At 46.1% G+C, this 15018-nt stretch overlaps 1 protein-coding gene across 1 annotated transcript; it reads right to left on the minus strand.

Moving 5' to 3' along the window:
- Nucleotides 1-444: 444 nt before the first annotated feature.
- Nucleotides 445-3522, minus strand: LOC123398396 (probable serine/threonine-protein kinase PBL28). Its single transcript, XM_045092872.1, has 6 exons — nucleotides 2956-3522; nucleotides 2548-2846; nucleotides 2219-2409; nucleotides 1207-1677; nucleotides 986-1108; nucleotides 445-864 (listed from the first exon to the last, which is right to left on the minus strand). Exons 2-6 carry the CDS (start codon nucleotides 2615-2617, stop codon nucleotides 661-663), a joined length of 1059 nt encoding a protein of 352 aa, XP_044948807.1. The 5' UTR covers nucleotides 2618-2846; nucleotides 2956-3522; the 3' UTR covers nucleotides 445-660.
- Nucleotides 3523-15018: the final 11496 nt, after the last annotated feature.

Raw genomic sequence — 15018 nt, forward strand, 5'->3', positions numbered from 1 at the left:
TTGTTAGCTTGTTGAAGACGGTGTTTACTTGTTGTTGTGTTCATATTTGTTGCTAGTTTCCACCATTAGGATCAGAGTCTTTGTCTAGGCTGTGTCAACAATGACACGAAGACGTTTATCTCATTTTGTAGACGTTGTTGTGGAAGAAGTAGACTCGGTTATATTTATTAATTTCATATATCTTTATAATGGTTCGACCGTGATTGGCTTTATTTTTAATAATTTACAAAATAAAATGACATGTGCTCGCAATAATACAGCCAGGGACACTAACCTTCTGTCCAAATCCAAAAGAATATGATATTAGTAACAAGTTGCTCCCTCCATCGATCGTTGACGACAGGGCAGATTTCTTGGGACACCGTTTTCTTTGGACATCACAAACTAAGCCCTCTCATTTCAGGACTTTGAAACAATCCTACTACTACCATCCACAAGAACGTCTAGCTCAACGAGAAGTTACTCTCTTCGATCCATATTAATTGCTGTTGATCTATTACAAAGTTGTACGTACTTAGGAGTACTAGATTATCGACAATTAATGTGAATCGGAGGGAGTACTAAAATTCTGTACAAATATCGCCATCCTCTTCCTCTTCCTCATGTAAAATCCCCAAGACTGAACCAAAGCAAAGATGCTCGGCCGTTCTCAAAACCTGCTCATATCTTCATGTTGGCGTACATGATGAGCTGGAGCTCCTTGACGCAGTCCTGCATGGCCGGCCGTCCGGCGCTCTCGAAGCAGACGCAGCGCGCGGCGAGGCCCGCGAACATGGACACCGACTCCAACGTGTACGACCCCTTGCCCATGTCCCGGTCCACCACCTTGCGCAGCTTCTTCCGGTCGCCCACCATCTGGTGTATCTGCAGAGCACGAGCCGGGCAGTTAGAATCAGCCGAGAGGGCCAGCAGCGCCGGGACGCCGGCGGGGAGTCCCGGACGATGCAGGTGCGGCAGCCGGCAGAGAGAGAGAGAGAGAAGATACCTTGACGATGAGATTCTGGTCCTGAGGCCCCTGGCTGAGATCGATGGCGCGGCGGCCGGTGAGCAGCTCCAGGAGGACGACGCCGAACGCGTACACGTCGCTCTGCAGCGTCAGCTTCCCCGTCTGCACGCGAGATGGAGTCCTCGTTAGTGCAACCAGTACCAGGAACCCGATCAGGACGGCGGATTCCGCAAAAATGGCGCAAGGGTCATGGCCATTACCAGCGCGTACTCCGGGTCGAAGTAGCCGAAGGTGCCGAGCACCCTGGTGGTGGCGTACAGGTCCAGGTCCTGCGGCATCAGCTTGGCCAGCCCGAAGTCCGAGATCTTGGCCTCGAAGTGGTCGGAGAGGAGGATGTTGCTGGACTTGAAGTCCCGGTGGACGACGGGGACGCCGACGGCGGTGGTGGAGTGCAGGTACGCGAGCCCCCTGGCGGCGCCCAGCGCGATCCGCAGCCGCTGCCCCCACCCCATCCTCACCTCGCCATGGATGCCGTTGAGGACGTCCTGCAGGTTGCCCTTGGGCATGAACTCGTACACCACGAACCGGTGCTTCCCGTCGGCGCAGTAGCCGATTAGCGTCACCAGGTTTGGGTGGTCCAGCCTGCTCAGGATGTCGATCTCCACCCGGAACTCCCGCTCGCCATCGGCCTGCTTCGCCGTCGGCAGGTCCATCTTCTTGATGGCCACAATCTTCATCGATTCACAACAACAAGAACACGTCGGTCATTTTCATGGTCCAAAGCAAAGCTCTCAAGAAACAATGTTGAAACTGTTGTACTGAAGTAGCTGGTGACAGATTTATCATTCAGTACTACTAATGATTTATCATTGGAATTAATTGGTGTTTGATCTTATTAATTTGACTGGTAGTTGGCAGATGCTTTTCTTGACAAGGATGCCATGAGCAAATGTCACACCACTCTGATCCTGGCTGTCTGCCGGACGTGATTATCACGTTCAGGTCAGGGGTGTGCGTCCTACAAACACTTAGATCAATAGGACAAATGCACACAACCAAAGAGGAAGTTCTCTTCCAAACAGAATCATTGGTGCTAACACTAATATAATCTGAAAAACGCACATAAAAAGCTAAATGACAAAAACGCCACATTCTTCTGAAATCAAGGGACGTATCTGCTTTCAGAGTGTTCAGACTCTGCCCATACTCGGTAATTTGAAAATTGTACCAAGAGACAAAACAAACAACAACATCTTCTGAAATTGAACGTACCTGCCCGTCTTTGAGAACGCCCCTGTAAACCCGGCCGAAGCCGCCCTTGCCGATGAGGTTCTTGTCACTGAACATGCCGGTGGCCTCCTCCATCTCCTTGAGGGTGAACACCATGGAGCAGCTGCGCTTCTTCGGCGCGGGCAGCGGCAGCGGCTCCTTCACCTGCCACAGCTCGGCCGTCTTGTACACCCCTGCAGAAGCAAAAAATCAGATGACCAAATTCCTCATGCCAAGCCTTAAATGTTACACTGAAGAAACAGATGATCATATACAGTGACAAATGACTATGCCGATAACAAAGTGAGAAGGAAACAAAGGGCTGCACTCACAAGGATTCAACTGGTCAAGCGATTTGCTTCTCCTCCTCTTGTTCCATGTGGAGACTATGTTGTTGAACATCTTCTTGCCTCTTGAGAGTTGAGATTACTGCCCGAAGCTTTCTGCGGTCTGCGCCTTCGTCGTTGTCGTCGCAACTTTTTTCCTTCTAACCAAAAGTATCCAATTCCAATATACCTTTCCTTGATCAATGGACTCAAATATATTCCTTGCTCCAGTCAGCCCAAGATACAGAGTCTCCCCTGCATCTCCTTTATAACAAAAGGCGCATGTGCTGGAAGAATGGCTGCCACTGCAAGTATCAGAAATTCAGAACCAGGCAGACAAATCAATCCCAGCGCCACCTAAAAGCAAAGCACATGATGAACAGGACAAGCATAACAACGGAGACGAGGCTGAACCTGAACCGGTCGAGAGACGACGCGAGGCTTCGTGGGACGGCACGGAGGAGATGGACGGGACAGAAGGATGAGAGGACGAGATCAAGGAGTGCGTGCAGTGCAGTACAGGCGTGTGGGATGGGATTCCGAGATAAAAACCTTGGAGATGGGCTGATCTCTTTGGAGTTACGTAGCTAGGAGACGAGACGCGCCACCTAAAGGCTCCTACTAGCGTTGGCAAAGAAGTAAAGGAATAGGCAGCAAGCAAGCATGCTTGGAGTAGCAAAGCGTGTGGAGGAGGAGGGTGCTTATGTGCCAAGAAATGCCCGAATCCAAATGGACGATGGGCCAGTGATCACTGGCCGATCAGCGGTGCGAGATTGCGATCAACTTTGCCGGCGAAGGGCGCGGCGAAGGCGGAAGCCGGGGAGCGGGAATGCGGGATTCGGGTGTCAGTTGTTTCTTGCAGCGGGGGGTGGATTGGAACTTGGAAGGAGGGTTCATTGGTTCATGGTTGGTGCATTGCAAAGAGGAAATGGTTGAGCGGAAAGAGAGCTTGGAGGGATGGTGAGTGATTGGGACATTGCGGGGGGGGGGGGGGGGGGGGGGGGGGGGGAAGAAACGCAAGGGCCTGATGGCGACCAGGGACTGAGGAGAGGGGAGGAGCGGTGGTAGAGGTGGCGGTGGTTGCGATGTAGCCGTTGCCAAAGAAGCTTTCTCTCCTCTGAACTCGTAGAAATCTTCACATGAATATAGTACTCGGTCATATCTCATATGCCACACCTTTTGAATCACAAATGCATATATAATAGTATTATTAATCATGAGCTCATATAGCTCATATAAGACCATGGAAGCATTGCAACCCAACTGGTTGATGGTTGTTATGTACTTTTGGCGTCAGTTAAAGGGGAGATTAATCTGATCCCAATCCTTGGCATGATTTTGACACGGTGAAACGACGGTTGGAGAGGGAGGAGTAAGTGTGCTGCTTAAGCATTTTATTTTCCATGCGCGATTTCGGTGATGGCAACGTGTTGTGGGGCGTTATAGGTGAGGTTTGGTGGTTGCCGAGGCTTCAGCGACAAATCACCAAACTTGCCACTTCTCGGAGAACTGTCAACAGGAAAACCAGAGGATTAGGCTAGTCAAGGCGAGCCCAAGTGTGGTTTGGTTGTGATCTTTGCATGGAAGTACATAGGGCCGGAACAACCTAGTGGCTCTGACGTGCTGATCGGTCATGTTAATAACGTTAGGTTTGGATGGATCTACCCATCTAGCGAGATGAGTTCCAGCAACCATATGTTTTAGCCGCTTGTCTCAAATCCGGCCTAGCATCATGTGCAAAGTTAGGTACTACCTACATCACATAATATAAGAGCGTTTTTTATATTAAATAAAGGCTATAATTACTGTCGAGAAAAACTATATATCAGTTTAAATTTTTTGTGGGGCTAAGTATCAGTTTACTTAAAAATATATAGAAAGCCTAGTCCGTAATTTTTAGAAAAGGAGGCTGAACACTGGCCTCTGCATTAAAATATCAATGCAACTTTTTTTATTAAATAATTCAACAAAGCCTTACAAAATAGAACAGCGATTCACCTGAAGCCATCTTACAAGTGTCGTCATACCTACAAGTTTGACAATGAAGGTAACCATGATCATGGTCGCTTGCCCTGGCTTTACATGTAGATACATCATTCAAACCGGAACACCGATTGAGTAGACTCTTAGCATGCGTGCGTGCACGCATACGCACGTTCTAAAAGTCGTCACCATCATCTTGCACGAAGCCATCCTCACAACATGAAACAACGCATAGACCATGGCCGGCCTATCGTTGACGTCACCACGATGCGAGATAACACCATCGCCCTGCACTCATCCATCAACATGAGTCTATCGTCGAGACCCCGCTGCGCCACGCCGTAGGGACTCGTCGTCTTTGACTCGAAAGAGACCACACCACTCCACCTCAGTACCCCCTCCGTTCATCACCTGTCCCAAGAAACAATGCCCACGGGAGTAAGAACGATGCCGCACTCTGTCATCGCCCGATCTGAAGTACTCGGATCTAGGGTTTCCTAGAGCAGCCCGGGCGAGAAATCGAGAATTGCATTAACGATGTCTTCCTCAAGATAACGACGCAAAGTCGGCCCGATTTTCACCAGCAGCCACACTTCCCCGAACCCATAGCCGTCTTGATCACCACCAACCACAAGGTCGGTGTCGCAGCCATCATCAGGAGCCGCCGCCCCGACTTGTGATCCGCACACCCCATAGGGATGCGGTTCTTTCCCATCTAGCATTGTCAACGCCAAAGAAAGTTTTGGCCGACATGCGCCTCATTTGATGAATTGGATGTTGCAGAACGTCGCATGGGAAACAAAAAAAATCCTACGCTCATCAAGATCAACATCTACGAGAGGGGGAGTGAATCTACATACACTTGTAGATCGCTAAGCGGAAGCGTACATAACACGGTTGATGTAGTCGTATGTCTTCACGATCCAATCGTGATCCGTCCCGATCTAGCGCCAAACGGACAGCACCTCCGCGTTCAGCACACGTGCGGATCAATGACATCTCCTCCTTCTTGATCCAGCAAGAGAGGAAGGAGAAGTAGATGGGATCTCAACCAGCGCGATGGCGTGGTGGAGCAATTCCAGCAGAGCTTCGCCAAGCATCTTCGGGACTGCGAATGAGGAAGAACGGGAGAAACGGGAGGGAGAGGGCTGCCTCAAGGGAGAGGACTTGATGTTTTCAGCCCTCCCCTCCCCTCCACTATTTACAAGAGGCAAGGGGTAGAGGGCGCATCCCTAACTCCTCCTCCAAGGGAGGGGGCGGCAGCCAAGAGGGAGGAGTCCTCCCTCCCCAAGGCACCTCCTAGGTGCCTTTCCCTTTAGGGTTTCCTATCCCTAGTGTGACAGCTCGATGCAGACGCCCCAGAAGATTCCCCTTTTCTTTCCGTTTTCGTCGTGTGGGTATTTTAATTTGTCGCATCATCATCGCATCATGCGCATCGTCAAGATTGCATCGGCATCTCCGTGTCGCCAGATTTGAAAACTTGCATCCGTTGTTAGTTGCTGGTTTTCGCCGTTGACCGTTCTGAGCCCGACCGCACTCGCGCGCGCCCGCGGCATCGTTCGAAACCCTGTTTTAAAAGTGAGCGCAAAACTTTCTCTGATCGAGCTGAAACTTGGCACGCGGTCGTGATTAGATATAGCTAGGCCGCCTGTCGAATTTCGTCGCGATCGGAGACCGTCTGGTACCCGAACGGTCGACCGTAGCGACACCGTATTTCGGTCTATCGTCGGACGTGTGTCGGTGTTTTAAAATTCGTTGCCGCGCCGCCTGTTTCCCCTCTCGTCTCCAGATATCAACACAACACGGCCACTTAGCACGTCCCATGTTCGGAATTGTTCAATTCCGACCGCGCGGTTGAAACCGGGGCGAAAAACTGCTAAACCTAGCCCCCTTTGCCTATTTAAGCACCCCTAACCTGCCCCTAACGGAAACCCTATCCCCTGCCTCGAAAACCGTAAACCACCTAACCCTAGCCTCAGCCGCCTCCACCTTCCACCTCCAGCCGCGTGGGCCTGCAAACCCAGATCCGGCCCGCCCGGGCCCGGATTGAGCCGCCAGCCCCGCTCGCCTCGAGCTCCAGATCACAGGTCCTCCCGATCCAGAGCCCCCTACCCCGCCTTCGCAGCCGCCTGCCACCACACCTCCGTCGAGATGCCGCCGTCGGCCGGTCACCGGCAAGCCGCCGGAGAGCCCCTCTTCGCCGTCGGCTACCGGTGCCCAGACGTTGGATCGCGTCGCCCTGCCCCGCCGCAATGCGCCTCCTGTCGGATCCGACCAACTGCTGGATCCCGCTACCCGGGCCAGCCTCGACCAGATCCAGTAGTCATCGGCAGCCCTCCACCGCCGGTCGTCGCGTCGTCTTGCTCCGTTGCCCGACCCCAGCCGTGCCGCCCTACGTCAGTGCGCCGGTCTGCCGCCGCCATGGTCGTACTCGAGCTGGAGGACGACAAGGCCAGCGCCGCCCCGCTCCCTGCCCCCAACCGTCGCATGGGCCGGCCAGCACCGGCGCCACGTGGCCCAGCTCTGCGGTCCAGCTCCGCGACCCACCTCCACCACCGCCGGCCTGCCCAGCCTCTCCACCGATCGGCCCAACAAGCCCAATGTGAGCTCTCCTGCGAGCCCCTCTAACCGTGCCCGAGCGTTGTGTAGTTAAGTTGTGCTCGCGCCGTGTTGATCCCATTAGAGGTTCGGCCCGTTAGTATTTTATTAGGTTTTCAGATTTATCATTTTCAGGGAAACGCTAGATTTTTAAACGCCCGTAGATTTTAATCCGTGCACGGGATCGCAGCGAATGATATATGAAACTTGTGTAGAATTCCGCGTAGATTTCGAATTACTAACTTGCATAATTATTTGAGGTAGTTTGAAGTGTCTAATGCATCATTTTGCGTGCTGTTTTAATAGGACACATCCCGTATTTAATTTTTGCGCAAGTCCGGATTGCTCGTATGCCTTAGATAAAATGCCCAAGTTTTAGGGACACCTTTGCCACATATTTTAGAGCGGTCGTTTGTATTTTTTCATGTAGGGATTGCAGGTAGTTTATTTTCCCGTGTATAGGTTATTTTCTCGCATTTATGTATGGCTTTATTTTGTGTTGCAAATCCCACATATTTTATGTGTTTCCGGGGTAGAAAAATCCATTGGATTTTTCAGTGAAATTAGTTTTAGCTTTCAAGTAAGTTAGTTCGTGCAATATTTTGCCATGTTGCCCTCTTGTTTAATTCGTAGGATTTATTCCGTGCTTCGTTTGAAGGAGGTGTCAACTAGAGAGTTGTTCTTGGGTGTTTAGTCTAGCCCCTGGTATTTTTGGTTGCAATAGAAATGCATGTTTAGGTGTGGTTTGATTGCTCTCAAGTTGCTAGAAATAGTGCTGATTTGGAGGAGCTGAAATATTTCTAAGTCTGGAATCTGTTATATTTTGTTGCTGTCTTGTTTTGCTTCTAGCTCGTGATCTGTAGTCCTTTTGAGGTTGGTCCAATGGAGTTAGTTGTAGCCCTTGTGTTTCTCTAGCATGCTGTAAATTTTCATGCCATTTGGAGTCCCGTAGCTGTAGGTTTTGCTGCTGTCAATATTGCTTCAGATCGAAAACTGTACTTTCATGAGGTGTAATTTTCACTAAGTCTGAAATAGTGTGTGCGATGCCATGTCGTGTCTTCTTTTCCTAGTGTTCCTTGCTGCCATGATAGTTGTTGTTAGTTGTTCGTAGTAGTTCTTCTTGCCCTCTTTCGTGCCAGGCCTTGCTTGAGATTATCGGAGTTGTGTAGCTCGTACTTGTGGGGCGTAGAATATGCTATGTGGCTGATTTTGGCAGATTGTAGAGATTTCTTGTTTTGCTCGTAGTTGTTGAACCGTAGCTCCGACTTGATCGTGTCCTACATGAAACTTGCTTAGAATCTCGTGTAGTTTCATTTTTCTCTTGCTGGTTGTTCGTTTTGAAGTGCTCGTGACCGTCGTTGCACACATATTGCATTCATGCCGTCATATCTTGTGGTGCTTGTATCTTTTGTTCCGTAGCTCCGTTGGAGATGTTCTTTATGTGTAGATTGCTTGAAATGACGCGTAGAATCACGTGATCCTATTTGTTTTGCTGTTTAACAACCAATTAAATGTGTTAGTTCAGATCTGGACAGAATTGTAAATTAACATGTGAGGTCGTTTCGGAGATGCTATAAGTCATTTCTGACCTCATTTAAAATGCCTAGATAGGTAGATTAATTGCGCTTCACCTCTTGCCAAGTTTAACCACATTTAATATTGCCGTGTATCTAATCGGGAGTGAACTAAATAATTCATATGTGGAGTTTCGTCAATATGCAACCCGTTGCATATTGAACTTCACTTAATGTGTAGTGTTTGATTGTGTGAATTGTCATGCCGTGACTTGCATGTATTCAACTGCTCATGCATCATATGTGTTATGCATCGTGTGGTGAATTCCGTGTGTTGATTTGTGTTTCCGGTTTTCCCCGTCTCGTTAGAGTTCCGCAAGCGTGTCGGATGTGAGGACCCGTTCGACTACGTCGGTTCGTATGCTTCACGGAGACATTCTTCTTCCAAGTGGGATCTCACGCAAGATGATCATTTCCCCAGATACCATTACTATCATTGCCATGCTAGTTTCATCGCCTCTATCGATTATGTCTCGTTGCCTACCACATGTTAAATATCAGCCTCTCAACAATGCCATGAATACCTTCAACCTGTTCGACCTAGCAAACCACTGATTGGCTATGTTACCGCTTGCTTATCCATGTTGTTAGCGTTGCTAGTTGCAGGTGCAGTTGCTTCCATGTGAAAACATGGGTTCCTTGTCATATCACCATATTAATGCTATTTAATTTAATGCACCTATATACTTGGTAAAAGGTGGAAGTCTCGGCCTTTCTAGCCTGGTGTTTTGTTCCACCTTTGCCCCCTTAGTTTTCGGCTACCGGTGTTATGTTCCATAATTGAGCGCTCCTAACACGATCAGGGTTGTTATGGGGACCCCCTTGATAATTCGTTTTAGATTAAAGCTGGTCTGGCAAGGCCCAACATTGGTACTATTTGCCCAACATAATAATTCTGTTAATTTGAAATGCATAGGGAGTTAGCGCTACCCGAGGAGTAATTCAACATAATACAGGGGGGCCAGTGCTGTTGGTGCTGGTCCAAAACTAGAGCCGTTTGCGGGGCCAACCCGGGGCAACTCGGGAGATTTCTATAAGGCCACCGTACGTTGTGCTTATCCGTCGTGTCCTCAGAACGAGATACGCGGCTCCTATCGGGATCGTCGACACGTCGGGCGGCCTTGCTGGATTAGTTTTACCTTTGACGAGATATCTTGTGCATCGGGATTCCGGTGATGCTTTGGGTAATCTCAGAGTTGAGGTTTTCCACTAGGGAATCCGACAAGATCGCGAGCTTCGTGATTGAGGATTTCTATGCGGCTTGTGGTAATTTATGATGGACTAGTTGGAGCACCCCTGCAGGGTAAAAATCTTTCGGAAAGCCGTGCCCGCGGTTATGTGGCAACGTGGAAAGTTTGTTTAACACTGGTTCTAGATAAATTGAAGTTAACTTAATTAAAATATGCCAACTGTGTGTGTAACTGTGACTGTCTCTTTCGTGAGTTCTTTCTCCGATCGAGGACACGGTGGGGTTATGTCTGACGTAGGTAGGTGTTCAGGATCATTCACTTGATCATCAGTAGCTCACGTCCGTTATGCGTAGATCTTCCCCCTCTTATCTCTTGTACTCGTAAGTTTAGCCACCAAATATATGCTTAACCGCTGCTGCAACCTCACCACTTAACCTTACCTCACCCATTAAGCTTTGCTAGTCTTGATACCTTTGGAAATGAGATTGTTGAGTCCCCTGTGGCTCACAGATTACTACAACACCAGTTGCAGATACAGGTAAAGGTTACTTGATGCGAGCGCGTTGATTGTTCATTCGGAGTTGCTTCTTCTTCTTCTTCATCGATCTATGATGGGTTCCAAGCCGGCAGCCTGGGATAGCAAGGATGGACGTCGTTCTTATTTTTCTCGTTTGATTTCGTCCGTAGTCGGACCCTGCTCTTACTCTTGATGATTATGTAATGTACTGATGTGACTCTGATGTAGCTTGTGGCGAGTGTAAGCCAATTCTATATATCTCTTCTTTTCAGTACATGTACTTGTAACGATATCCTTTCTTGCGACACGACGAGATGCGCTTCTATCCCTGACGAGGCCCTCGTGCCAAATTGAGGATAGGGTCGCATCTTGGGCGTGACACCTAGCCTCATGGGCACTTGGGGGCTAGCCCAACAAGGCTTGGACGCCTCCTTACAGCTCATCCACGTCCTAGGGCTGGAGGGACCCTTCTGGACCCCTCCGGAACCCTCTCGAACCTTCCGGAAGCTTCCCGGTACAATACCGGTAAAACCCAAAACTTTTTTGGTAGCCAAAATATGACTTCTCATATATAAATATTTATCTTCAGACCATTTCGGAGCTTTTCGTGACATTCGGGATCTCATCCGGGACTCTGAACAACATTCGGTCACCAACGTACATATCCCAATACTACTCTAGCGTCATTAAACGTTAAGCGTGCGGACCCTGTGGGTTCGAGAATCATGTAGACATGACCGAGACACATCCCCGGTCAATAACCAATAGTGGGACTTGGATGCCCATATTGGTTCCTACATATTGCACGAAGATCTTCATCAGTCAAACCACAATGCCAAGGATTCAATCAATCTCGTACGCGGTTTCCTTTATTCAGCGGTATGTTACTTGCCCGAGATTCGATCGTCGGTATCTCCATACCTAGTTCAATCTCGTTACTCGCAAATTTCTTTACCCCTTCCATAATACAAGATCCCATGACTAACTCCTTAGTCACATTGCTTGCAAGCTTCTTGTGATGTTGTATTAACGAGTGGGCCTAGAGATACCTCTTCGTCATACGGAGTGACAAATCCCAGTCTCGATCCATGCCAACTGCACAGACACCCTCGGAGATACCTGTAGAGCATATTTATAGCCACCCATTTACGTTGTGACATTTGATACACACAAGGCATTCCTCCGGTGTCGGGGAGTTTCATGTTCTCATGGTTATAGGAACATATACACTGACATGGATAAAGCAGTAGCAATAAACTAATACGATCAGATGTTATGCTTACGGTTCGCTCTTGTCCATCACATTATTCTTCTAATGATGTGACCCCATTATCAAATGACAACTGTGTCTATAGTTAAGAAACCTTAACCATCTTTGATCAACGAGCTAGTCTAGTAGAGGCTCACTAGGGACACGGTGTTGTCTATGTATCCACACATGTATTTAAGTTTCTGATCAATACATTATAGCATGGATAATAAACAATTATAATGAACAAGTAAATATGATAATAAGTAATTTATTATTGCCTCTAGGGCATATTTCCAACACCGGATCCGGTATCGTGTGATCATCGTCCTAAGCACTGCCACAAGGAGCCGCGTGGGCAGTCATCCCCAGCGGAGGGGACGCCACCACAGCGGTGTGGGAGCCACTACTCTAGGGTCCTTTGCAATGTTGTTTATTCTTTTCCTTCTTATTTGCTCCAATTTGCAAATTTCTATGAATAATTCTACAAAATAACTGAGGGATGCAACTGATAGGTGATAGATGAGGAGACTTATGCAAGAGTTTATGACATGTCGCAATGCCTTGCCCAATAGATTTTCCATGTAAGCATAATGTGTGTCGTCATGTTTATTTGGATCATTTGCTTCATTTGGACCATATGTTGTGTTTCAATTTGAATATGAATTTTTTTAGATACAGAGTTTGAAATTTTGTTGAAATGTTTGCATCATAAATATCAAGGTTTGAATTAATATATTATGGGGGTTTATGATTGCAAAAGGAAGTGAGAAATAGCAAAGTAAAACTTTCGGACACCCTCCCGAAGCCATGATCCTTTGGCAAATTCTTGGACGGTATTTTTCATAATGGATCAGTGTTGACATTAGGAACAATTTTTTCAATTTTTTTATTGCCTTTTCAGTTCATGAACCAAAAATGGATCTCACTCAATCTTTGAGGAACAAAAAAATTATCGTTATTTATGAGATGATTCACAATTTAAAGTTATCCTTTAAAATATAGAGTTGCTTATTACTATGATGATCCAAATTTTGTCTAAAATAAAATCTACTTTCATTTTTTAATCTTCTCATCAACATCCAAGCACATGTTCCAAGTCGCACATCCCTTTTTGACGGTGATGTGAATTTTAAGCGTATTTTTCATAGCATTCTAAAAATAGAGGAAAGCAAAAAATGCATGATTCAAGTGGTGTATCCACATGGTCCTATAGATTAGAACACTACATGAATTTGTATCAACAAGTTTTGACAACACAAAATAAACAACATGATTCTACCAAGAGATTTGAAAGCTTCTTTCAAAATAGAGTGGAGATAAATCACAAGGAAAATTTTCAAATGATTTCAATTACGCGTATCAAATGATCAACCTAGGAAAAATGACCAAGTATTTCAATTTTGAATCAAGGAACCCCCACGGTTGGGGTTTTCTAGATTTGAGACAAATGAAAATTAGCCACACAAAAAACTGTAAAGAAAAGAGAAAGTCATGCATTGTTGGGATGTCCATCTCCGCGTCCTAACCGAGCCACGGAAAGCTCCCGCGTCATGGCCAGGAGCTTTGGTGGAGGCAGCGATTGAAATTCGCGGTCTCGAACCTTGACCCACTCCCGAACCTCCACGACCATGTGACGCCCCACTCCAACCTACAATCTATTCAACATAGCATCCACATGGTGTTTTTTATTTTCCTTCTCCATCCATCCAATTTGTGAATTTCTATGAATAATTCTACAACCTAAGGAGTGGTGCAACTCGTAGATGAGGAGACTTGTGCGAAGAGTTTATGACATGTTACAATGTCTTGAGCATTAGAATTTCCATGTATGATCATGTTTTTCGTCATGTTTCTTTGGAATATTTGCTTCATTTGGACCACATGTTGTACCTGAATTTGAATATATTTTTTAATATTGAGTTTGAAATGTTTTCATCATAAATATCAAGGTTTTTATTTTATGGAAAAGCAGTTGAAATGGGGCTTGTGTTTGCTAAAGGATGTAAGAAATAGAAAAGGAAAACTCTTTGGGTATTAAGTTTTGGGATGGGTTTTATGACACCCTCCCAAATCCATGATTTTTGGCAATTAAAACTGGGATCTTTTTTTTAATGGATTAATGTTGACACTAGGAGCATATTTGTTTTGTTTTTTAGTTCATGAACCCAAATTGGATCTCATTCAAACCTTGAGGAAATTTATGAGATGATCCACAATTTATAGTTATCCTTTAGAATAATAGGGTTGCCTATTAGTTTGTTCCTCCAAAAGAACTTAAAAATCAATTCTACTTTAACTTTTAAATCCTCTCATCAACATTCAATCATCCGCATCTTCAGGTAAGATGATACAAGTCGCACACCTTTAAAGATGTAAATCTTATATTTCTTTCTTTCTTGACGATAATGTGAATTTTAAGCCCGTTTTTCGCATGATTCTAAAAATACAAGAAATAATAATTAAATAAAACACATCATTGAAGTGGTCTGTCCACTTGATCCTGTAGATTAGAACACCACATGAATTTGGATCAAAAGATGCTTGACAGCACAAAAGAAACAATTGAATCCTAGCAAGAGGTTGAAAATTTCCTTCAAAGTGGAGTGGCGATAAATCTTCAGAAAAAAAATTCAGAGGATTTCAATCATGTGAATCAAATGACCAATGTAGGAAAAATAACCAAGGATCCAATCCAAAAAAAATCCTTTGAATCAAAGAGCCCCACAGTTGAGTTTTTCTACATCCAAGACAAATGAGAATTAGCAACAAAAAAAGGGTAATTGTACTTGCCAAACGTTTGCAGTAAAGGGGTGGCAAGCAAACCATGTTTGCTGGTAGTTTTAGTTACTAGTAAGCATTGCACGTGTCGCACGAATAACCGTAAGAAGAAAGTGTTCCTTTGTCTTAAAATAATCGAAGTTCTACATTTATACAAAGTCAAATTTATTTATTTAATCAACTTTATAAAAAAATGATCAATGGACGCTACGGAATTTGCTTTCTCGCGAAGAAATTGTCATGTCTTGTGAAGAAACTGCCACCTCTCCTTACTCCCTCACAAGCCACAACTAGGGCCCTGTTTGGATACTCTAGCTTAGCTAGTGGTTAGAGTTAGTTTCTAGCTCATGATTAACCCTAAACTAACTCTAGCTAAATAGGTGTTTGGATGGAAGGGTTAGATTGACAATAGATGCATTTTATGAAAAGAGAAAAGTGATTTTTTAATGGACCCCAGGAGAACTAGCTCCAATTAGCATCTCTTGGTTGGTGGGAGAGAGAGAGAAAAATATTTTTTAATGAACCCCATGAGAACTAGCTCCAGTTAGCACATCTTGGGTGGGATAGTTTTTTGGGGTGGGTTAG

The sequence above is a fragment of the Hordeum vulgare genome, chromosome 5H, assembly GCF_904849725.1.
Source record: "Hordeum vulgare subsp. vulgare chromosome 5H, MorexV3_pseudomolecules_assembly, whole genome shotgun sequence".
In the NCBI taxonomy this organism is placed as follows: Eukaryota; Viridiplantae; Streptophyta; class Magnoliopsida; order Poales; family Poaceae; genus Hordeum; species Hordeum vulgare.

Bases quoted from the DNA above. Each gene is read 5' to 3' on its own strand.
- LOC123398396 (XM_045092872.1), bottom strand. From the start codon at position 2,617: ATGTTCAACAACATAGTCTCCACATGGAACAAGAGGAGGAGAAGCAAA. The intron at 1,109-1,206 runs GTAATGGCCATG...TCTCGCGTGCAG, and splicing joins TCGACCCGGAGTACGCGCTG to ACGGGGAAGCTGACGCTGCA. The intron at 865-985 runs GTATCTTCTCTC...CGTGCTCTGCAG, and splicing joins ACCAGAATCTCATCGTCAAG to ATACACCAGATGGTGGGCGA.